Source organism: Microtus pennsylvanicus, chromosome 3 (genome assembly GCF_037038515.1).
Source record: "Microtus pennsylvanicus isolate mMicPen1 chromosome 3, mMicPen1.hap1, whole genome shotgun sequence".
NCBI classification, from domain to species: Eukaryota; Metazoa; Chordata; class Mammalia; order Rodentia; family Cricetidae; genus Microtus; species Microtus pennsylvanicus.
This window is the reverse complement of record NC_134581.1, coordinates 115,245,843-115,271,870: the sequence shown is the minus strand read 5'-3', so window position 1 is coordinate 115,271,870 and position 26,028 is coordinate 115,245,843. Positions and strand designations below refer to the sequence as shown.

The following is a 26,028-nucleotide window of genomic DNA, read 5'->3' as shown; positions in this document are numbered from 1 at the left end:
GTTATGTACCCACTGCTGAGCCCGTCGAGTTCTAACAGACAGCTCCAAACCCACGGTAACACAGAAGGCCCTGGTTAACCTCACAAGTTAACAAATAGGTAAAAAATGTGAGAAAGATTTGCTAGGAGAAGGAAGAAAGGAAGATAGGGGTGAACGGGAGGTGGGGGCGAGTGGGGTAAGAGTGGCCAGTATACTTGCATACATATGTGAAATTGTCCAGAGTTAAAAGAAAAAGACCCATATAACACTTTGCCAGATTTGCCTTGAACCAGAATCTTAACTCTAAGATGTTGCCTGTGACATCTGTTGACAAGATTCCTGTCATCTGGCTAAACTAAGGTTACTTTCTCCTTTCTGAATTTAACAAAATCTTTAATTTTCCCCTAGAAAAGAAACCAACATAAATTCTTTCATAAATCCTCTCCCAGTATCCAGTTTTACAATGATGACTTTCTTATACACACATCAGAGACAATCCCTTTGAACCATGGTCATCAAGATAATTAAGATCAACAGCTGATTTCCCAGCAGTGATGAACACACACAGACAGCCTAATCATATAGCACACTAAGGACCTTCCCTACCTTTCTACTGACTCATCATCGTAAACCTTAGTACCTTTTGTTTTGGTGTAGTTGAGTTCAGTTTATTTCCCCATACAACAGTCTCAGGAAAAATATTCCCTGCCTATATAATATGTCCAGTGCAAATTTTCTTTGACATTGTGGTTGTTACTCAATATCCAGATTCGGAGAGCTGCATTATAGGTTCCTGAATAAGCAGGCAAGTATAAATGTAAACATCAAAAAGGATGAAACATACGTAACTGTTCTGTGAGTAGTAACCATACAAATATTATCACACAGAATTTCTGCTGTGTGTTAGCTCAGAAAAACATCAAAGTCATTATTTCAAACCCTACTCATTATCATGAAGAATAACCTTAGTGACCTAGAACATCATCTTCTCTTCATAAATGTTGTAATCCTTTAAAACATTTCCACAGGTATCTTGCTGTAACATGCAGTAATTCATAACTAGTTTGTTTCAACATCTGCCCTGGCTTAGCTTGTCTGAGACAATTTTTGTAATGCTTGTCCAAATGTATCCGATTATTTTATTTTATCACCACCCATTAGGAAAAGAACTCAATTTTATTTAAAAGTATTAACTCTCAGCAATTATGTTTTGAATTTCAAAAGACTGAATCTTGAGAGTGGTATGAATTACAAAGAACAACCCTGCTTAAATACCAAAGAAGATAATACATCATATTGTTCAAATTAAAACCAGTATGGCCTTAGTCTTAAGTTTCTTCTCACCCCTTCATGTGGCATATGGTATTTCATTCTTGCCAGAAAAAACTACTAGGTATCCTACGTGCCCTGTGAACTAGCTTGTTTGGAGAGTGGGCGATGAGACCTCGATGTTCGAGTTACATTTGGTAATCACTCAGATATTTTTGTGATTTGAAAACTAACTTACATGATTTCATAAGATAATAATTTCCAAAAAACAGAATTAGTGGGGACAAAAATCTTTGCTGAGAATCAATAATGAGTATTTATATTTAAATAATTATATTTAGACAGAGATAGGATGCATGCCTGTAATCCCTGCACTAACAGGCAGAAAATGATGGTGGAGACCTAAAGGCTAAAGAATGAGATCCTGTCTCAAAAGAAACATATTTAAACTTATAATGAGGCAGAAATAATGGTGGTATTATCTACAGAGAAAAAGAAATCATGCAATCTGGTCTGCCTTCCATCAGTAGTTAAACTAATACATACATAAAGATACCTAATTTCCCCTCCTGAGACTGAGTGGACCTTACAGAGAAAATCATCCAGGAGCCAAGAGATGAGATTAAAGTTTTGGAAGTCATGACAGACAGCTGACAGAAGTATTATTCTCATAATCATAACAGTGCATGAAAGTTCTCAGTAAGGAAACATCTTAGAAGTTTACAAAGTTTCAGCTGGAAGTGAGTAGAGTAGGAATGTTATCACAGAAAGCAACTCCAGTGCCGTGGGCCATGCCAGAGGAGCAGTGAGCTGCAATTGAAGTTCCAGGTGTCACCCACTAGAAGGGAACCCTCTGATGGGCTGATCTCATTTAGGCAAGGCCATGGGACTATGGACCCCAAATGTCTTTTGCTTCTTCTGTCTTTACATGTTTGCTGCAGCTCTCTTTCTCTGGTATCTAGCATGGTGTGAGTGGACATGGGGAGATTTCCACTGCCTGTAATATAGTGTGTTTATCTCTTGAAAACATCCTGTTCTACTGGGCATTCTGTATGTTCTGAATACCATTGGTTAATAAAGGACGGCTTTGGACCTATAGCAAAGTAGAACTTAGCTACACGGAGAAAACTAAACTGAATGCTGGGAGAAAGGAGGCAAAGGAGGGAGAAACCATGTAGCCCTACCAGATACAGATGCCAGAACTTTAGCGGGTAAGCCACAACCATGTGGCGATACACAGATTAATAGAAATGGGTTAAATTAATATGTAAGAGTTAGCCAATAAGAAGTTAGAGCTAATGGGCCAAGCAGTTACTTAAATAATATAGTTCCTGTGTGATTATTGCGGGTCTGAGCTGCCAGGCAGCCAGGAAGCAAACAAGTGGCTTCCTTAAAACAACCCCTAAACTGTATTGTCTAATTTGATAAATGATAATGATAGCTTTTACAGTAATTTGATGAGTAAAAATAAATGCAAAGATATGTTTCATACCCAGGGTCTGTGGGTCTCATCTAAGGAACTGCATGGATTATAGCTCAAGTTAAAGACTAATAATTGAGTCCCAATAGCCCAGTTAGTTTAAATTCTTTTAAACTTAATGTTGGGAGATATGTTCACAGGTCTAAGAATGCATCACAGTTGAAACAAAACTTTGAAAATAACAAAGTTAGACTAAGATGTTTTCGTTAAATAACCAAGAGGGCAATCTAAAATTTAAGAAAGGCACATAGTTGAATGTGGAACTCTTTAAGGTCAGGGAACAAGAACAGAGCAGCCCAATTATTATTGGCTGATATGCTCTCCTTACTAGGTTTGGTTGATTACCAAAGGTGATGATTAATTCTGTATACCATTTATGTCCTCAATCTCCTTATATAAAAAACTATTAATGAATGGATATGAACCCTAAAGATTTAAAGTAGACCTAACTGATTTTTTTATAAAGGTTTAGGTTTGTGATTCCTTTAAGATTACTTATAATATTACCTTTCATGATAAGTAATAAAGTAATTGGCCCTTTCTTTGTAACTGCAAATGCAGCCTGCTGGTAAAAGACCTGACAAAAGCTCCTTGCTTGCCACATGGTTAATCTATAACAAGTTGCTTGGGTATGAATGTACGTGGGTTCTTGTGATAATTTGTTTTTCAGCTATAATACATAAAATGTTTAATCACATGAGGGAGATGAAAAACATGTTTTTACCTATGACCATTCACTTGAAAAATGGAATGCAACTCTTTTGACTCTTGTGCTGCCTGGAAGAGTCTTTTGGGGGTATAAAAGCCATAAAATAGCATGAGATAGGGGAGAGAATACAGAAGAATAAGAATAAAGAAGGAAACCACCAAGAGAGCTTGTGAGTGCCTTTTTTCCTAACCCCCTCTGATAGAAAAGTTTAGCCTTGTTGACTCTGTGGATTCCTGTCAAAGCTCTGAGCTGCAGGAGACTGGTCCCCCAGAGAGCTGTACTCCAGGGGGACAAAATTCAAGTCACTCAAAGCTTTCATCTCTCCTATTCTTTCTTTTCCTGAGAGGGAGGAACAGAAGCAACTTTAGCTACTGGGTGAGAGAGAACAGAAAAAAGAGCAACCAGAAACTTATAGTGGCCATGTCTCCTCATTTCTCTGCCAAGCATTCAAACACTGATACTATTTCAAAAGAAGGTTCAGAGAGCTGATTGTTTCAATGACCTAGGTATTTCATTATTAATACAGGTAGTTTGTGTCTTCGGGTGACTACATTCCATGAAGACAGAAGGCATAAGGACAGGGCTGGGATGGAAATTCCTTTTCCATCTCAAAATAGATTGAATAAATAAGAAATTTGCCCAGAGATAAGGTACAGGAAGCTTTGAGAACCCAGAAAAGAACAAGATTCATTCTTAAGTACAAATCTAGTTACCTGGAAAAAGTGGTGCAAGGAAATAAAACCTGGGAAAGACAGTGATCTCATTTTGCTTTATCTAGTCCTACAATGAGTAGTTCCAGAAATGAACATTTCTCATACACTCAGAGTTTAGAGTGTTGTGGGAAAAAAGTCAAGTCTGGTACCTTTATATATCATTCAGACTCATCACTTGCAGATTCTACATTAATTCCCCAGCTAACTAAAGTGTATTTGTGCTGCCAAGTCAAGATCAGGTGTTTCATTTGATGAGTGCACATATGAAGAACGGCAATCAGCTTCAGTAACCCAATGCATGGAATGTAAACTAATTTTGAGACACCTAAGTTCTGCCTTCCCTTTCCACATACTATAACTAGGTATTCTTTCCATTGTCTAATACATGTCTGTACTTATTGGAAATTTCACTGTATAAAATGATCTTCAATACAATTACAATCCAATATTGGTGAGGCCAATGAGCTTGAAATGTACTTAAAGGAAATTATGTGTGTGCTACAGAAAACTTTTAGTCAGGCATGAGCAATTTGTGCTTTTGTCTATGAGTGCTATGTTAATGAATCCAACAATACCAGCTAGATAAGATGTCTACATAGAGATGTGCATAAAATAAAACCTGCTGGAGATGTTGCATCTAGAATCTTTCCAAACAAATTCCAGTTCTTCTAGGTGCAATGGTCAGAATCAGTAGCAAATCCACAGAATCACCACTGTCAGCTGCATCTTCGCAGTTGTCTGTGGGCTATATGTACATAGCTGTTGCAATATAGGCAGGCATGTGAAAAGAAATCTTGGAATACTCAGGAATCATCTTCAGTGAGTGGTCCCTGCAGGTATCATACAGGGAAGCAAAACCCATGAAGAGATAATGAAAATCCAGTGCACAATGACTTCATCAACCTGAGTCAGACTTTGTGGAGTCTAATGTCAGGTGGTTTGTTGTCAACATATGTAAAACACAGTACAATTTTGGGAAAGGTTTACAGGCAACATTCAGCGCAATCAGTCCAGTTACAGGTGCACAATAACACCTAAGGTATGACTATGCACAAACGACTTACAAAGTACGTGTGACAGTGAAGGTGGGTTCTATAGCTAGCTAAAAGGTCTAAAATCTAGTGTGGTCCATGACCAACAGCATAGAGGTCAGCAGGCCATAAAATACTTGTGACATTTCCCTTAAGAATGGGTAACAGTCTAGCGTCTAGCGAGGGAAGAGTCCGGAATAATCATTCTGGGGAATTAGGGTGAGATCTGCCCCTTCAGATGGCAAAAAGTTGTCAGGTTGTTAAGAGCCTCTACTCTCAGCATTCTGGATGGAATGCAGGCATTTGATTTTATCTCCTCCGTTCAGGAAACACCTCTGCATGGTTAACATTCCTGGTTCTCTTAGTGCTTCTCTGTGAGTACAAGCACTTCTGTGCCCCCAACATCTCAGCACCTAAATTGAGGACCGTGCTTAGCCAGGAAAATGGACCAGTCACCTGAGTTTGATTCTCCACTGCCATTAATGACCAGAGTTCCTGTAGTGAAGGAGCCATATTTAGAGGCCAGAATTGCCTTACCATCAAGAACAATTATTTAATGCCCTGGAAGGGCAGCCAGCTCTAGTCTGAAGGAACACTGTGCGTCATGACGTCAAGTAAGTCAGAATTAAGTTGCTAACCCTCACTCTTGTTTGGGGATATTAATACCATTGAATACACGTCATGTTAGATACCTTCTTCCGCATCCATTAGTATACTCAATGCCCACCACTCTTTGCTCATGGAGAGCCCAGGGATCAGTACAATCACTGCAGTGAAACAGTCTCAGAGGTGATTCTTCTTTGATTCTTGTTTCCCAGACAAATGAGTTCTCATTGGCATAAGGACTGAAACTATGAAATACTGAAATGTCAGCTGTACTGACAATGTGATGACGGCCCAATCAGACTTGAGACACAACAAGAAAAGACAACGTCCTCCTGGTGCACAGCAGGAGAGAACTAGCAGCACCCGAGAAACTCCACTTTCCCCACTCGGATTATTTGAATTTGCTTTTAGATATTGTTTTCTGAGAGAAATTCTCTTGGATGATTAAAGCAAGCTGCCTCATTTAATTGTGTCATTTTATATGCCCCAAAGAAAAAAATCATTGCTCATCATACACTCCATATTAAAGATATCAAGAAACTTACAATTTTAGGATTTTTCTGCTAGAATTTTATTGTGATTTGAATGTTTATGTTTTTCAGATTTTATTTATATGTTGGAAATAAGTCCCAAATGTGATAGTATTAGAAGATGATGTTGCGGAAGGTAATTAGGACCTCGTTAAAAGAGGCCCTCAGCAGCTGTTCTGTCCCCTCTGCCATCTGAGATGGTAGAGGGATGTTGACTGAAGATCAGAAAAAAACAGCCCTCACCTGAACTCTAATGCCTTCATCTTCAACTTTCCTGCTTCAACTAGTGGAAAAATAAGACTGTATTGCTTATAAACCTTACTCTATTGCACTTTGTTAATCTGCCCAAAGCCAAGAATGCATAGCTATTTATACTCTAAACTCACTGAGTTTGGTTGTACCTGCTTTGTGACATTCATGACTTCCTTAGTGTACTGTCCTAGCACAGGTTCATAACCAATTCCTAGAACATTAATTTCTACCCCAAGACAGGAAACATGTTAGTATTAGAAATTTAAAACAGACATATAAAGGCCTAAAATATTCAGAGTACTTTAATAACGCTTTAAGGTAGAGAATTTTATGTATGCATATTAAATAATGTGAAGAGTATTTTAGAAATTCTAACAAAAACATCCACCAGATTTATGAACTTGTTATTACATTAGCTTGTGCGCAGGTAAAAATTTCAATGTTATTGACATTTGTATCAATTAATCAATGTGTTTACTCAACTATAGAGCATTCTCTGCATAATCAAGCATTTTGCAGGAAGCTATAATTACCCCCTCTGAAGTTTATAATCCTGGTAGAACAAAAACAGCACAGATACAACAGAATCACAAATAAGAACTGGCAAAGAAGTTGCCCAAACTATGAGTCACAGTCAAAAGAGAAAACAGCCTTAGGAAACATCTAGAAATGCTTCCGGTATTAAAAAAAAAAAAGGTGAAGTGTAGTTGATTCTTCAGATAAAAGAAGCCAATTTTCCAGATGGAAATCAATCTTGGAGGAGAGCTACATTCCCAGAGAAATGAGAACAAATAAATTCAGCCTGTGTTCCTGGGTGGAGATTATGAAGTCCCTCAATAGCACTAAGAGTTTGGGTTTATTTGGTAACAAGTAAGAAGCTGTGGAGGGGTTTCAACTAGGAACTTAATTTTGCTTTTGTTCACCTCAACTCATTGTTCAGACAAATGTCCTTTGACATCTAAACATTTTTGCGGGCTAGTTAAATAATCTAGGACTACTTTCAGTTAAGTGCAAATACTTCAGTGTGTTTGTTTTTTGTTTCGTACAAGTTAGATCATCCTACTTCCTCTGTATCATCCACAGACTCCCCACTGTGTAATGCCTTCACTACATGTCATTCCAGCATTACCATATCCCACATGCACCCTTATCATTACTAGTAGAGTGACGCCTTTTAAAAGTGTATTTATTTATTAACAAAATAAGTTCTTGCACTTCAAAACTATCTGAGCTTCTTGCTCTGCAGTTTTCACAAGATTACAGTCTGAGAGTCTTGGTCCATGTCAGGAATTAAGCAAGTGTTACCAAAGAAGGCAGGCTACTCTCTGTCTCCATAGGTAGCATTTGTGGAGCACAACCTTACTGGGTGGCTTCTTGTGTGGGTTTTGCACTATAGTGCACAGCTTAATTGCTGCAGTTAACGTATTTAATATCACAATGTTTCAAACTATGGTTTGTGCCTCAAGCATAGAAATCAACATGCCATCTCAGAAATATTTGCTGGCTCCTCTCACCACCCATTAAGAACTGGGTGTCCTCAATGGTTCACAAATCACTATTACTTCACTCTGCCTTGTTCTTCAGTTTTGTTTTGGTCCACATTCCATCATGCCCCATATGTTACTTGACTTCTCTAAAAGCATCCGAGTCTCACAGTTTCATACAAATTGTTGTCTCTATCAACTGTTTCCTCTGTCAATCAATCAGGGATGGGCTAATTGATACCCTCGGATTTTAGGTGTCTTTTTACAGTCTCTTGTGGACCTTTTGCTGGCTTCTGTGCATAGGTCACAATCTTTGTCCTCCACTCAGAGCATCCTTCTCTACCAAATACCCTGTCTTAAACCCAACATTGAAAATATTCTACAAAAATTGTCAAAAATCGGGAAGACTAGGCATTGTGCCCCATGCCTTAAATCCCTGCACTTGAGAGACAAAGAGAGGAGGATCTCCAAGTTGAGGCCAGCCTGAGCTACAAAGCAAGTTATAGGTCAGTTAGAACTTCACAGAAAATCCCTGCCTTGAAAAACAAAGCAAAAAAGTTAGACAAGCAAAAAAGTTAGACAAGAAAATTCACACTCACATGATGAGACTCAACTATTAAAAGTAGCAGAAGAATGATCACAAAACAAGCAAAATTTAAAATTCTCAACATAATTTAGTGGGGTTAGTACTTTAATTCAATGCAGTGTCTATCCATTTATTTCGATCTTATTTAATTCTTTCATCAGATTTTTATAGTTTTCACTAGGAACTTCATACACCTTAAATAATTTTGCATTTGTTATTTCACTGATGCTGTTAGAAATGAAATGTTAAATTTTAAGTTTTAAATTATTTATTGCTAATTTGTTACTATATTATTAAATACTGATTTTATTCTTGTAATTGACTTTGAATGTTTTGATCATGATAACTATTTTTAATTGCAGTTACTATCTTATAGATTCAATAAGAACTGTTTTATAATCATAGTAATCATATTCCTTTACATATAGAACCATGACTTGGGAATAGTTTTGAATAGACAAGAGAATTTTGAAGAGAAAAAAAACAACAGATAGACCAAAAAAAAAAAAAGCAGGAAATGTGAGAATTAGTAAACCCTGGTTTCAAATTTTGATAAAACTATTATGATCAAGACATGCCTTGCTGGCATTAAGAATATAAATTTTAAAAAACACATAAAAAGGATTAGAAAGAAACTATGCTTTTATTCAATGAACTTTTTTTAAAAAAAAGATTTATTTATTATGTATACAACATGGAAGGAGTGTTGTATTCAATGAACTTTTAATAAACTTACAGGTGTAATTTAGTAGAAAAACAGTCTTTGCAGCAACAGATGCTACCTAGTCCATATGTATCTCTTAACCTCAAAGCCCACAGTTAGTAAATCCATCTCAGATTGGCACGAAAAGTGACGACTCCCTAACTCCTAGTACAAAACTTGGAAACATTAGTCTGACATATTTAAAGCTTTGATACTTTTAAAGGAATAAACAAGAAAGTAAATATCAAGTGACAAGCCTAAAGAAAACACTTGCAGAAAGTACATCTGGCTGATGCTTGTTCCCTGAAAAGATAATGAATTTATTAAAGAGAGTAGGGACAAAATATCCTCCATTTTAAATTAACATTCACAGATGGCAAAGAAGCTCTTAAAAGACACATTCAACGTTGATAACTACTAACTATATGAAACTTAAATCCACAACAAGATGCCATTCCCACCCCCTAGAAAGGCTAGAACTCCCGACTGTCAAGAGTGAGCGCAGCTCAAGAGGTCCTGGAACTGTCCTCTGCTGACAGTAATGCAGCAACACAGGCTGTCGGAAAACAGCGACTCTTAGGAAGTGGCTCAACAATTTGGGTTCTACAGGTTCAACCCAGATAAATAGAAGCAGATGTCATAAGAAAGTGCACAGTCATATTACTAGAAGCAGATTGGAGCTAGGTCCTCAAAGTCAAGCATTCCCTCCTGGAGAGGGGCTTGTTAAGAATCTGGAAGTAACCAAATACTCAAGTCTGAGAAAACCACTCAAATTTACAGGATTCACACGCCTCTGCCAGGGTTATACAAACAATTACAGCTGTGAGGAAATGCTCCACCCTGTTGAGCTGCCTGCAAGAGACTCCCAACTAGTAGAGGGGTTGAGGACTGGCCTCAATAAAATCACCTCTCACCAGTGTAGGGCGTGGGAACTGAAGGCAAAAACAAAAGATAGAACCGGGAGGGAGTTTCAGGGATTACTCAGATCCTGAAATACCCTACGTTTATTTTTCCACAGCTTTTATACCCAATGTAAACCGGGGGAGAAGGTAACAAAGACTTTATTAATATGATACAGCAAGGGTAACTCACACAGTCCCTCTGAGACTTCCCATCATCAGCATTCTGTTGCCTAGGTAGCGAGATGACCCAAATCATTACATCATTCAGGTACATTGAATCGTGTCAGCAAAACAGACCTCATAGCTACAATGGAAAGAACAGAGGTACATTTCCATATCCCGACCACCTGTCAGGACATAACCCAGCTATCTTAACTTCACAAAGGGGCCAGGCAGCCACCTCCTGAGCTAGAAGATGCGATTAAGCCTTCTTATTCCCCAAACTCTCTGACAGTCAGATAAAGTGGGAAATGGGTCTACATTTCTCAGCCTCCACAGTGACCAGCAAGTCATGCATTCATGTCCAGCTTTTCTAAGTTATCATTTAGGAAGTATGGTTTCTTTGTGTGTGCATGCGATATAGACCCATTTGAAACACCCATACTCCTAAAAATAATCCCCTACCATACTCCTGTAAGTAATCCCAACAAACTCTCTACTTTTGGCCAGAGGTAGGTACAATTGCTTCTTTAGCTGGGGTGACCCAACCTACAAGTGATAAGTCTTTACTACAGACTAGTATTCTGCAGTGAAGAAGAACATGCCATTGATACATCAGCAAGATGAATAAATACCTCTCCATTATAGGATTCTGTTAGCATGAAATTCTAATGAAGGTGCATGTTTAAAGATGGCAAGCAGATCAACTGGGGGAGAGGAATGGTGGAAAGGCATAAAAATGCTTGTTTAGAATTTTGCACTGTAGTCATGGTAACAAGATTGACTATAATTGCCAAGATCCATCAACCTGGACAGTTTAAAGGAAAGACTTTATTTTATATAAATTGTAACTCAATAAAAATTACATTTTTAAAAAAGCAGACTCTGAATAGGAGTAAAGTGGTGCCACAAGGTGGTCTGAAATCAGTCGGAAACTGAACATTTGGTGAATGCTCACCAGAACCCAGAGAGCCCCTGGAGTACAGAGGCGTGAATGCTGCAGTGGGTTCTAATGCATATAAGTAAGTCATTGCCACATCTTTCAGAAACCCTCAGGTATGAATACACAAGACACACACACACACACACACACACAGCGTACTCTCCAGTTGGCTCATCTGTACCACACCCAGTTCGTATTCTACTTTTATGATAGAATACCGATGTTCTCAATTTTGTGTAAAGCTTTCAGATCATGCCCCATGTCCTAATCAATTGTTGTAATGAAAATACATTCATACAAACATTCTGGAAGACCCTGTGCACAAGCCTGCAGAAAGGTCCAGGCACATGTGCAAGATCTGCAGACTCTGTGGCATACACTGGGTGACCCAGGAAGCACAGAGCTCATTTTGTCACCCGGCATTGATGTGAAGACTCAATCAATCTAAGTGTCAGTGCTAATAAACATAGTTTCCTCATCTGCTGAAAGAGGACTAGATAGATTATTATGAATGTTAAGGCAATAAATGAAAAGCTCAATAAATGTCAATGTTTATTGCTGGTCTACATTCTAAGAGTTTACAAATCTCTTAACACCAATATACAAATAATTTATTCCATAACACAGTCGACCGTAACCAAAACTGTAAGTAGTCTCTTTAGACTCTTCATAGCATAATTTACAAAGCTATTAAAGTAAATTTTGTGTTGAAAGTGAACTCTGCTATTTATTAATTTTAATTGACTAAGTATCAGTTGGTGAATGTTTATGCTGTCTCAAATTACATTTAAAAGAAGGAAATAAAACCACATTAAGACATGAATCTTGGGCAGTGATCCAGATCCTCACAAGGAAAGTGGTGAAATATGGGAAATAAACAGAGCATGGACACCTTTCACCCTCTGTCGAGTTTCTGGGTGACAGCAACGTTTTGCACAAGCTTGACTGAATTTCTTTCTTGCTCTGGGTTGGGAGGTAAAAGGCAGGAGAAGGCAGTACACATCCCTGCAGGGAAATTAAACCCCAGAGAGACAAGGCAAGAGAGACATTCTGCACATTACTCACTAAAGGAGAAAGTAATTTTCTTTGTTTTATTGTATGGCATCCTGCATTCTTAGACTGATAGCTTTAAAACTGTTACAAATTCCAATGTTTCACACAAAAAAAAATGACCATCAGATGGTATTCAGAGCTAGATCACATGATAGTTTTATTTTTTTGCATCTTGAGGAAACTCCATATTGGTTTTCATAGTGGCTAGACAGGCATGTATCTCCACCAGTAGTGTATGAGGGTTTCTTTTTGTCTACATCCTTTTATTTGCTATTTGTTTCCATGGTGACTACCATTCTGACTGTAGTATTTTGGTGTAGTAACAGGTTCTGGCTATGACAAACAATGTTGCTATGAACACAGTTGAGCACATGTCCTTGTGGCATGATTGAGATTGAGCATCCTTTGGATAACAGAATATGGACTAAGACTAACACAGGCTTAGAAGCAGTCTGTGAGTTTATTTAAAATACTAAGCATAAGTAATCAATTAGGAGCTTTAAATTAAAGTCAACTGAAAAACTGTATTCCTGTTACAATAACTATTGTCAGAGATGAAAAATTATAAGTGTAGACAAGCATGCAGAGAAAAATCTCTGTCTACTGAGGATGAAAATTTGTACAATCATTATACAAAACAACAAGAGAACTTTCATTAACAAAAAAACCAAACAAACAAAACCTGGATGTCTCAGTGGTTAGAAACTCTTGCTCCTTTTCTAGAGACTGCAACCTCTGTTCCCAGCACTTGTAACAGGAGGCTCCTATCTGCCTTCTACTAGAAATGAGACAGTGTGGATCAGTATAGCACTCTGGGGTGCTGAGAACGATGTGTCAGTATAACATAGAAGCACAGAAATACTCCACCAGTCAAAAGAATAACACCCTGAGAAAGGATTATTAAAAAGACTATACACGTAACTACAAAGGATTGAGGAAAAATAGTAAGGGGATAATAGACCAGCAGCTGGAACCAGGGACAGTAGACAACAGTGAGATATGACCAGCCTAGGCCTGAAGGGATAAGGGGAAAGATGAGGTCACTGATATTCAGGGAAAGCACTAGTGGGAGAAGGTGAGAGACTGTGGTTTGAATCTGAAATGTCTTCAATTGGCTCGTGCTGTGAATGCTTGTTCTCCTTTTGCTTTTTGGTCCTGGCCATACAAAAGCACCTGATATGGGCATTTTATAAAAGCTTATGCCCAACTGTGCCTGAATGACAAGAAACAGCCAGGTGAATGACTCAGACCTTAGGGCCCCCATCCCTTGTTAACCTCCACTGTTTCCATTATGTGAATTCAATTGATGGTAAGTAGCAAGGAAGATAGCTGAGGTAGCTGACATAAGCCATCCTGTTGGGGTATAACTCAGGATAGAAAAGGGTCAAGAGCTGTGTGTGTGTGTGTGTGTGTGTGTGTGTGTTACTGGGTATGTAGTTCTGTGCATTTAGGTACTTCCTGTGAATATTTTAGAAGTCTTATAGAGCACTCAGAATTATATATATTTAACACACTTTTTGATGATAAAACTCAGGCAAGATATATTATTTCCATCACAGTTCTACAAAGAGCCAACATTACAAGGTATGGAGAATTGTGAGAAGCAAACTATTAAAAAATGTGAAAACCACTTTATCACTATAACTGTTTAATTTCTTCAACATTCCAGTGAATAAAGTCATAAGAAATGAAGATATACAAAATATATGATAAATTACTGTTATTCCCAGACTTCATTATCATTATTTTAAATGATTAAAAGGAAATATATGTAAATATATTATGATAATGTATGCTCATTAAGGCAGATTTTATAAATACACGGAAGCCAATTTAAATAGCTCTTACATATATTAAAGATACTTAAAGAATATAATAAGAAAATAATCTTATTCTAAGCTAAGGGCTTATATTGATTGCAAACTGAACAGATTCTAGAATCACCTTGAAGAAATGTAATGAGACCAAATGATGTAGCAAATACTGGAGAAAAATAAGACAGAGACCCTAGTGAGAAGCAAACCATATTCTCAAGTGGGGGGGGGGGCATTTACCACAAGAAAAATGTGACAAGCTAGTGGTAAAACAACATTCAGCAAAACTGGATAAAGTCATCAATTCTAGACTTTAAGAATTTAAAATCCAGAGGACATAAAATTTTTAGAAAGTAAAACAAGCATAAAAGTATCTAACAAAAGTTATTACTTTCAAAAATCCAAATCAACTGTCTGACTTTAGAGTTGAAAGAAAGCCATAAAAAAAAGTGAAAGAAAATCCCTTCCTGTTAGGAATCTTCACTCAGCGTAACTTCTGTGCTGAAGCACCAATCATTTTAGAAAAGAGGTTAGAGAAGTCTTTACATATATGATCTGAGTTCACTGGCCACTTGTACTTCAGCTTTTGAAAATTATGTTTACTTAATTAACCTATGTGTTGACTGAGTATTTTGTTTTCAGGGATTTTAGTTCTTTATGCGTTCTGAATATTAATTCTCTGCTAAAGTTTTGATAGCGACTTTGTTTTCATTCTGCTGCCTGTTTCTTCAATTGATTGTTTTCTTTCCTGGGAAGAACTTTTATTCAACCTCATTTGTTAAATCTGCATTTTATTCCCTGAATTATTGCCTTTCTTTTCAGAAAATCCTTCCTATGACAATATATCAAAGTCTTTATCTGTGTTTTATTTCATGCCTTCAGGTCTTATGCTAAGATAATTGATCCATCTAAAACTGCTTTTTATACAGGCTAAATGGCAAAGATTGTTTTAATAAGTTTCTATTGTTATGATAAATCACCATGACCAAGACAATTTATAAAAGGAGTTTATATGGAGCTTGGAGTTTCAGATGGTTAGAGTCCATATCCATCGTGATTGGAGCATAGAAACAGGCATGGAGTTGGAGCAATAATTGAGAGGTCACATCTTGAGACACAACCAGGAGCCAAAGCGTGAGACACTGGTAAAGAAACAGGAGTCTTGAAACCTCAAAGTCCATACCTAGTGAGACACCTCCTTCAACAAGACCATGCTTTCATTATTTCCCAATAATTCGATTAACTGGAACCAATAATTCAAACATATGAGCCTATAAGAGGCATTCTAATTCAAATCATCACGGGGGATCTAGCTTTTTTTCTCTGCAGGTTTTTTTTTTTTTTTTAAACAGTTTGGTGAAGAAGCCATCATTTCTCCACTGTGCATTTGTGGCATGTTTTCAGCATTGAGTTGACTGTGATTACATGTATTTATATTTGCATTCTTGATTCCACTCTATTGATTGATGTGTCTGTTTTTGTGCAAGTGGTATGCTTTTTTTATTACTATGGCTCTGGGACAGTATGACTGAAATCAGTTATGGTGCTACATAACTTGAACATTCTTTACTTTTTTCTAAAAAATGTTTTCATAGTTTTTGGGACTTCTTGTTTATAAAGTGTGCTCTTTGTTTTTAAGACATCTTCTGCATACACAACCCAACAGCAGTAGGAATGAAAAATAAAAATTAAACACTCTAAGATAACATGCCACAGAAACACTAGTACATCATTATTTGCAGCAGCACTATCTGTAATAGCCAAGTTATGAATCATAAATGCATATTGGAAACACATTAGGAACTACACATTATAGTTTCATCCTTTATGCAAACTAAGATAGGTATTTAGTGGATAAAGGATAGAATGACAAATAAGGATTGTTCTGTATGTTACTAAAGACAATCAAATAATTTGATACCTCTCTGCAGATAATTCTAGAGACTTACCTCAAAATGACCATGTAGACCCATAGTCTACTAGAAAGAACCACATGGCACATGATTTTGTAGATTTAATATGATCTGGATGTGATTTTCCAAGTCTTTCTAAATTTATTTTGAATATCAAAATGGCCCCTTATAGTCCAACAGCATGGTCTTTTTCTTAAATCCAGTTGTTTGTATGTAAACTAAAACTATTTGAAAAGTTAGGGCTGGCTCACAACAAGATGGCTTAAAATATTTGTGATAATAAGTAAGTACAATAAGAATGCAATTAAATTTTTTGTTAGACATTTTTTAAAAAATCACATGTGTTTGTGATAGCAAGATAATTGTTACAAATAATCTATACACTAGATTTTTAACCAGTGTGTTATTAAATCTATAATAAAATACACATTAAAATCTTTCAGTAAGACCATAACAATCTGATTCATAGTATTTAATGTGTTCTCTCTTTTGTATTAATACTATTGAAACATCTCTGTGAAAAAACTCTAACTTGAAATGTAAGAAGATGAGTCACTGAAAATGAAGAAAATTAAGCTGTACTTTAAAATGTATTCAAAATAATTTACTAGCACCGGGCGGTGGAAGGCGGCCGGATCACCGGGCGGCGGAAGGCGGCCGGATCACCGGGCGGCGGAAGGCGGCCGGATCACCGGGCGGCGGAAGGCGGCCGGATCACCGGGCGGCGGAAGGCGGCCGGAGGACACCCAGCACAGCCGGCGGGGACCGACTGGGACAGCCTGGTACCGGCTGGGACTGGAGCAGCAGCAGAGGACACAGGCTGCTGGCGGCGGGAACCCTCCCAGCAGCAGAAGCAGGCAGCAGGGACCGCGCACAACACCGAGAACAGATCGCCACACTACAATTAAACCAAAGAGGTAGGCCTTCGGTTGGGGAGGTCCCTGGCAAAGGAGGAGCCGGGTCCTATTCCTGAAGACTCTTCTGAGGGGTGAGAGGGATCTTGGCCCCCTGGCAGGAACCAGGAAACAGAGCAAGGGCATTTTGTAAGAGGAGCCCCTACCCAGCAGGGAAACCTGAACTAGTTTTAACAGACCCCTTAGATAGCATCCATAGGAGGAGATGGGTAGGCGCCAAGTAAAGAATTCACCCAATAATCTGAAAAACAACATGAAAACACCAGAACCCAATGATCTTGCAACAGAAAGTCTCCAACACCCTAACACAGAAGAAGTGGAAAAAATTGACTTTATGAAAGCAGTGGAATCCCTTAAACAACATGTGAAAAATGCCCTTATAGAAATGGATGAGAAGTATAACCAAAAGTTTGAAGAAATGAGTAAATACATACATAATACCCTGGGAAACCAAGAAAGAACGATCAAACAGGTAATTGAAACAGTTCAAGAATTGAAAACTGAAATGGAAGCAAGGAAGAAAACACAAACTGAGGACCAGCTGGATATGGAAAATCTAGGTCAACGAGCAGAGCCTACAGAAACAAGCATAATCAATAGAATACAAGAAATAGAAGAAAGAATCTCAGATTCTGAGGACACAGTAGAGAAAATAAACGCTCTGATCAAAGAAAACTGCAAAACCAACAAATTCTCAACACAAAACATTCAGGAATTGTGGGACACAATAAAAAGACCAAATCTAAGAATAATAGGAATAGAAGAAGGAGAAGAGTCACAGCTCAAAGGGCCAGAAAAATATTTTTAACAAAATTATGGAAGAAAACTTTCCCAACATAAAGAAAGATATTCCTTTGAATATTCAAGAAGCATACAGAACACCAAACAGACTGGATCAAAGGAAAACATCCCCTCGCCATATAATAATCAAAACACAAAATATACAGGTTAAAGAAAGAATACTAAGAGCTGCAAAGGAAAAAGGCCAAGTAACTTATAAAGGTAAACCGATCAGACTTACACCTGATTTCTCTATGGAAACAATGAAAGCCAGAAGGTCCTGGATAGAAGTACTGCAGAAGCTAAGAGACCATGGATGCAAGCCCAGACTACTATACCCAGCCAAGTTTTCATTCACTATAAATGGAGAAATCAAGGCATTCCAGGATAAGAACAAATTTAAACAATACGTAGCCACGAACCCAGCCCTACAGAAAGTAATAGAAGGAAAACCGCAACCCAAGGAATCCAACATTGCCAACACTGCCTACAATAACTCGGGCATCTAGCGACCCTTCGCTAGCACAACTCAAAGAAGGGAGACACACAAATTCTACTTCCAAAAACAATAAGAATATCCAGCATAAACAACCACTGGTCATTAATATCACTTAATATTAATGGTCTCAATTCACCTATAAAACGGCACAGGCTAAGAGATTGGATACGAAAACAGGATCCAACATTCTGCTGTTTGCAAGAAACTCATCTCAACCACAAAGACAGGCATCTACTCAGAGTAAAGGGTTGGGAAAAGGTCTTTCAAGCAAATGGTCCTAAGAAAAAAGCAGGTGTGGCCATATTAATTTCTAACAAAACTGACTTCAAACTAAAATCAATCAGAAGATATCGAGAGGGACACTTCATACTCTTAACAGGAACAATTTGTCAGGATGACGTCTCAATCTTGAATATTTACGCCCCTAATATAAAAGCACCCACGTATGTAAAAGAAATATTACTAAAACTCAAGGCAGACATCAAACCACACACACACTAGTAATAGGAGACTTCAATACACCTCTCTCAGCAATGGACAGGTTAATCAGACAGAAACCTAATAAAGAAGTAAGAGAACTACTGGAGGTAATGAAGCAAATGGACTTAACAGACATCTATAGAACATTCCACCCAAATAGGAAAGAATATACCTTCTTCTCTGCAGCCCATGGAACCTTCTCGAAAATTGACCACATACTCGGAAACAAAGGAAACCTCCACAGATACAAAAAAATATCAGTGTCCACCTGTGTCCTATCAGATCACCACGGATTAAAGTTAGAAGTCAACAACAATCCTACCTCCAGAAAGCCGACAAACTCATGGAAACTGAACAGTCAACTACTGAACCACACCTGGGTCAAGGAAGAAATCAAGAAAGAAATTAAAGTCTTCCTTGAATTTAATGAAAATAAAGGGACAACATACTCAAACCTATGGGACACTATGAAATCAGTGCTAAGAGGAAAGTTCATAGCACTAAGTGCCCACTTAAAGAAAACAGAGAAAGCATACATCGGAGACTTAACAGCACACCTGAAAGCTTTAGAAAAAAAAGAAGCAGACGCGCCCAGGAGGAGTAGAAGACTGGAACTAATCAAACTGAGGGCAGAAATCAACAAAATAGAAACGCAGAAAACAGTCCAAAGAATCAATGAAACAAAAAGTTGGTTCTTGGAGAAAATCAACAAGATCGACAAACCCCTATCCAAACTAATTAAACGACAGAGAGAGAACACACAAATAAATAAGATCAGAAATGAAAAGGGGGACATAACCACAGACACAGAGGAAATTCATAGACTCATTAGATCTTACTACAAAAGCCTGTATGCCACAAAACTAGAAAATGCAAAAGAAATGGACATTTTTTTAGATAAGTGCCACATACCAAAGCTAAACCAAAACCAGGTGAATGATCTAAATAGACCTGTTAGTCGCTAAGAACTAGAAACCGTTATCAAAAATCTACTTTCCAAAAAAAGCCCAGGACCAGATGGTTTCAATGCAGAATTCTACCAGAACTTCCAAGAAGAGCTAATACCTATACTCCTTAATGTATTCCACAATATAGAAACAGAAGAGTCATTGCCAAATTCCTTTTATGAAGCTACAGTTACCCTGATACCAAAACCTCACAAAGACCCAACCAAGAAAGAGAATTACAGGCCTATCTCACTCATAAATATCGATACAAAAATTCTCAATAAAATACTGGCAAACCGAAACCAAGAACACATTAGAAAAATTATCCATTATGATCAAGTAGGCTTCATCCGAGAGATGCAGGGCTGGTTCAACATACGCAAATCTATCAATGTAATCCAGCATATAAATAAACTGAAAGAAAAAAACCATATGATCATTTCATTAGATGCTGAAAAAGCATTTGACAAAATTCAACACCCGTTTATGATAAAAGTCTTGGAGAGATTAGGGATACAAGGGTCATACCTAAATATAATAAAAGCTATTTACAGCAAGCCGTCGGCTAACATTAAATTAAATGGAGAAAAACTCAAAGCCATCCCACTAAAATCAGGAACACGACAAGGATGTCCACTCTCTCCATACCTCTTCAATATAGTGCTTGAAGTTCTAGCAATAGCAATAAGACAACATAAAGGGATCAAGGGGATTCGAATTGGAAAGGAAGAAGTTAAACTTTCGTTATTTGCAGATGATATGATAGTGTACATAAGCGACCCCCAAAACTCCACCAAAGAACTTTTACAGCTGATAAACAGATTTAGTAATGTGGCAGGATACAAGATCAACTCCAAAAAATCAGTCGCCCTCTTATACACAAAGGATATGGAAGCAGAGAGGGAAATCAGAGAAGCTTCTCCATTCACGATAGCCACAAACAGCATAAAATATCTTGGGGTATACCTAACCAAGGAAGTGAAAGATCTATTTGACAAGAACTTTAAGGCATTGAAGAAAGAAATTGATGAGGATACCAAAAAATGGATGGACATCCCTTGCTCTTGGATTGGGAGGATCAACATAGTAAAAATGGCAATTCTACCTAAGGCAATTTATAGATTCAATGCAATCCCCATCAAGATCCCATCAAAATTCTTCACAGATCTGGAGAAGACAATAATCAACTTTATTTGGAAGAACAAAAAACCCAGGATAGCCAAAAGAATCTTATACAACAAAGGATTGTCTGGAGGCATTACCATCCCTGACTTCAAACTCTACTACAGAGCTACAGTATTGAAAGCAGCTTGGTATTGGCATAAAAACAGAGAAGTCGACCAATGGAATCGAATAGAAGACCCTGACATTAACCCTCAAACCTATGAACACCTGATTTTCGATAAAGGAGCTAAAAGTATACAATGGAAAAAAGAGAGCATCTTCAACAAATTGTGCTGGCAAAACTGGATGTCAACCTGTAGAAGAATGAAAATAGATCCATATCTATCACCATGCACAAAACTCAAGTCCAAATGGATTAAAGACCTCAATATCAGTCCGAACACACTGAACCTGATAGAAGAGAAAGTGGGAAGTACTCTACAACACACAGGCACAGGAGACCACTTCTTACGTATAACCCCTTCTGCACAGACATTAAGGACCTCATTGAATAAATGGGACCTCCTGAGACTGAGAAGCTTCTGTAAAGCAAAGGACACTGTCGCTAAGACACAAAGGCAACCCACTAACTGGGAGAAGATCTTCACCAACCCCGCAACAGACAAAGGTCTGATCTCCAAAATATAGATCTCAGGAAACTAGACCGCAAAAGGCTAACCAACCCAATTATAAAATGGGGCATTGAGCTGAACAGAGAATTCTCAACAGAAGAACTTCAAATGGCCAAAAGACACTTAAGGTCATGCTCAACTTCCTTAGCGATCAGGGAAATGCAATTCAAGACAACTTTAAGATACCATCTTACACCTGTCAGAATGGCTAAAATCAAAAACACCAATGATAGCCTTTGCTGGAGAGGCTGTGGAGAAAGGGGTACACTCATCCATTGCTGGTGGGAATGCAAACTTGTGCAACCACTCTGGAAAGCAGTGTTTCGGTTTCTCAGGAAATTCGGGATCAACCTACCCCTGGATCCAGCAATACCACTCTTGGGAATATACCCAAGAGAGGCCCTATCATACAACAAAAGTATATGCTCTACGATGTTCATAGCAGCATTGTTTGTGATAGCCAGAACCTGGAAACAACCTAGATGCCCTTCAATGGAAGAATGGATGAAGAAAGTATGGAATATATACATATTAGAGTACTACTCAGCAATAAAAAACAAGGACTTCCTGAATTTTGCATGCAAATGGATGGAAATAGAAAACACTATCCTGAGTGAGGTAAGCCAGACCCAAAAAGAGCAACATGGGATTTACTCACTCATATTTGGTTTCTAGCCATAAACCAAGGACATTGAGCCTATAATTAGTGATACTAGAGAAGCTAAATAAGGAGAACCCAAAGAAAAACATATAGGCATCCTCCTGAATATTAACCTTCAGCAGGTGATGAAAGGAGACAGAGACAGAGACCCACATTGGAGCACCGGACTGAAATCTCAAGGTCCAAATCAGGAGCAGAAGGAGAGAGAGCATGAGCAAGGAACTCAGGACCGCAAGGGGTGCACCCACACACTGAGACAATGGGGATGTTCTACTGGGAACTCATCAAGGCCAGCTGGCCTGGGTCTGGAAAAGCCTGGGATAAAACCGGACTCTCTGAACATAGAGGACAATGAGGACTAATGAGAACTCAAGAACAATGGCAATGGGTTTCTGATCCTACTGCATGCACTGGCTTTGTGGGAGCCTAGGCAGTTTGGATGCTCAACTTACTAGACCTGGATGGAGGCGGGGGTTCCTTGGACCTCCCACAGGACAGGGAACCCTGATTGCTTTTCGGGCTGGGGGGGGACTTAATTGGGGGAGGGGGAGGGAAATGGGAGGCGGGGGCGGGGAAGAGACAGAAATCTTTAATAAATAAATAAATTTATAAAAAAAATAATTTACTAATAGAGTTAAAGTGTGATATTAGATATGATATAATAGAAGACCTGTTTATTTCTAAGCTACTGAAGATTGTTACAAAGATGAGTTTTTAAATGCTCATTCAGGTGTGAAGAACTATAAAAAGCAACATTTTGAACTACAGTATGAAAATACCATGGTTGACTTTGTAAACTATATAAATACATGGAAAATAACTAAGAGCTTACATTTGTTCATCTATCATAACAGAAATTTACATATTCTTTCTTGAGAGAAGAATTAACTTGAGATGGTAGCAAAGTATAATTCATTGATGAAAATTATGTACAAGACAGCTTTGACTCCTCTGGGTCTAACAACAATAATAATAGCAGGATTTATGGATTTTATAGATTAGTAAACTGAATATTAAGAGGTCGAATTTCCCAAAGTTTGCACAGTCGATGCTCAGCGCGGTCTGGATCATGTCCTGGATTCTTCTGATCACAGGCCAAGCTGACCAAAATGAAAACCTCCCAAGTGTAACTATGGCTCTTGCTGCCCCAGACAGACCAGGGACCAGTGCTGTTCTTCAGCACAGCTTCATAATATCTATATGATATCAAAGAGTTAACATTTTGTTTTTGTTGCCTCATCTCAAAAAACTGTCTTCCTTTAATCACATTCCTGTAGTATCTATGATCATGGTTCCTGTCATAACTATAAATATCTGTATTTACACCATTCTCTACTAACATAGCTTCAAAGGAAGATCCTGTTTTCTAGGTGAGAGCCTTCCCAGCCTGTTTCCAAGCAGATTTACTCCAAATGAGGCAATTACACAAAACTGAAAGCTGCATAGCACTTCCCTCTGATTGGCACACAGCCTGGAGTGCTGTCCCAGACTGCAGTTCCTCATCTTATCAGCCACTTCACTGGAGGACAGTGGGAGAAGCAGGCTGCATTTGGATTTTTTTCACAGCCTGATTCTAAAAGGCAAATACACTGATTTCTTTCAGGGACTGAGTCCTCTGAGTCCTTTCTGAGAAGTGGCTCTGCATCACTGCTCTGCCGAAATGTAATGATCTTCAGATGCTTCATTCCCTCGAAGGAAGCATCTTTAATTGGAGAAAGCAGACAAGATAGCAAGCAACTGGGCCGAATTTTCTCTAAGGATCTCAGGCTGCTTTCACAATCACTTCTGAATTCCTTGCATTTCCCAATCTTCACATCATCCCCAAACCCATATAAGTCACTTTTTTTAAGAGTTGGCAGATTGTAAATAAGTTGTTTCCTACAAAGCATTTCATAATTACATTTTGAAAGTGGGCAATGTTACAGTCAGTGCCATAGTATATAAGCCTTGGACAGAATGAGATGGCTTCCCTGCATTCTCCATGAAAAAAAGGTTACTGTCATTTCCTGTCTAGAAAAGCTGGACAACCCACCCCGAGTCTCCTCACAGAAACCACGTTGAGAAGGGATACATGAACAGTTGGCATCCCACCAACATAAAAATCCCACCATGCCTATGACCTACTTTTTGACAGTCGGGTTCCTGAGTCTTTCTACAACAACAACAACAACAACAAAATTAATTAATTAATTAATTAATTAAAAATTTAAGAAAAAAATACAGACTCTTCCTTTCTGGCTTATGAAAAGGTAAGCATTCATGTTAGGTGACAAAATGAGAGAAAACCACATTGTGAGGCTACAGGGGTGGGGGGTGGATGTCAAAGGCTGATGTCCCTGCTTAGAGCTAGCAAGAAAGTGAAGGTATTTAAGGAAAGTAAGTAATTTACAATCCTGCCATCAACAACATTGCCATGGAGGAGAGCTTCTTGCTTCAGAAATGAACAGCTCACAGCAAGTCTTGGTTAAAACTTTGACATGTTAAGAAAACCAGATATACTATGCCTAAAGATATCAACATGAAAAAGAAACACACACAAAAGGATACTAAAACGCACATTATTTAAACCACTGAGTTTATAATAATTTAATACACAACAGAAACAGCAAAACAAAGGTACTAGAATCAGGCAGGCAAAGAGAAAATGTGCATTCTCTGGAAGAGGTAAGACAGATTTCAGCACACGTATTGTAATAACTCATCACAGATGTCTCAAAGAACTGCCATGAGAACTATTTAGAAATTCCATATGTATGCATAGAAATATATGTATGTAACAATAATAGGAAGGAGGCAATGAATTTGAAAAAAGGGCTAGGAGAGGCATATAGGAAGATTCAGAGGAAAGAAAGAAACTGGTAAATGATGTGATTATAATCTCCTCATTTGCTTTCCTGTGTGTGTTTTCCTTTCCTTTCCATTTCTCTGCTTTTTACCACTAAGCAGTTGTATTCCAAATGCAAGACAACATGCTTAAAGAAAAAATGTAATAAAAGTTAAGTGTGTTTAAAGGTTCTGTGATGGAAAAGACAGTTAAAATTCTATGGAAAGTCATCCAGAAATTAAATCTAATGAAATCATAAACATATTTTTTTTTTTACTTAACATCAGTACACAGCACTGTTTGTTTTTTTTTTTTTTTTTTTTGGTTTTTCGAGACAGGGTTTCTCTGTGGTTTTGGAGCCTGTCCTGGAACTAGCTCTTGTAGACCAGGCTGGTCTCAAACTCACAGAGATCCGCGTGCCTCTGCCTCCCTAGTGCTGGGATTAAAGGCGTGCGCCACCACTGCCCGGCTCACATTTTTTTTCTTGCATTGCAAACTTAAAATGAGGATCCACAAGCTTAGCTGTATATCCATTGCATGTCTTGAAGACTGAGTTCATGAAGGTTGTTGGCATCTCATGACAGTCTCCAGACTATCCACTTTTCCTGAATTCCTCAGTCATATCAAGTCATGAATAAGTCACAATAGTCCTCAGGGACATCAACTGTACCATTAAGAATACTTACAGTTTCTTTAAGATATCTAGGAACTGTATGAACTTCAATGTAGCTCTTTCTTTTTCATGAAGAATAGGGCCACCACGTGCTTGTCTGACATACACAGATATGTTGTGTGCGTAATCATGTTGGGGTTTCTTTTCCTCTGTCTTTCCATTACATTTTCTGAACAAGAAAACAATATTAATAATATTTCACAATAAATAAAAATTTTACATGGAGTTCTACTTACGGTCAACACTAGAAATAAATGATTTGATAATAAATCAAACATTTGAATAGAATTCCTTCTTAGTGCTTCTTTTTTTCAGACACTACTGTAGT

The 26,028-nt window shown here is 38.0% G+C and overlaps 1 protein-coding gene across 2 annotated transcripts in view; it reads right to left on the bottom strand.

The window, feature by feature from the left end:
- Cnbd1 (cyclic nucleotide binding domain containing 1) overlaps window positions 1-26,028 on the bottom strand; it is a 249,320-nt gene that overhangs the window by 183,006 nt on the left and 40,286 nt on the right. For both annotated transcript variants that reach the window (XM_075968028.1, XM_075968029.1), the window contains exon 4: window positions 25,714-25,869. In XM_075968028.1, the coding sequence (XP_075824143.1) occupies window positions 25,714-25,869 (156 nt within the window). The remainder of the gene's footprint in view (window positions 1-25,713; window positions 25,870-26,028) is intronic.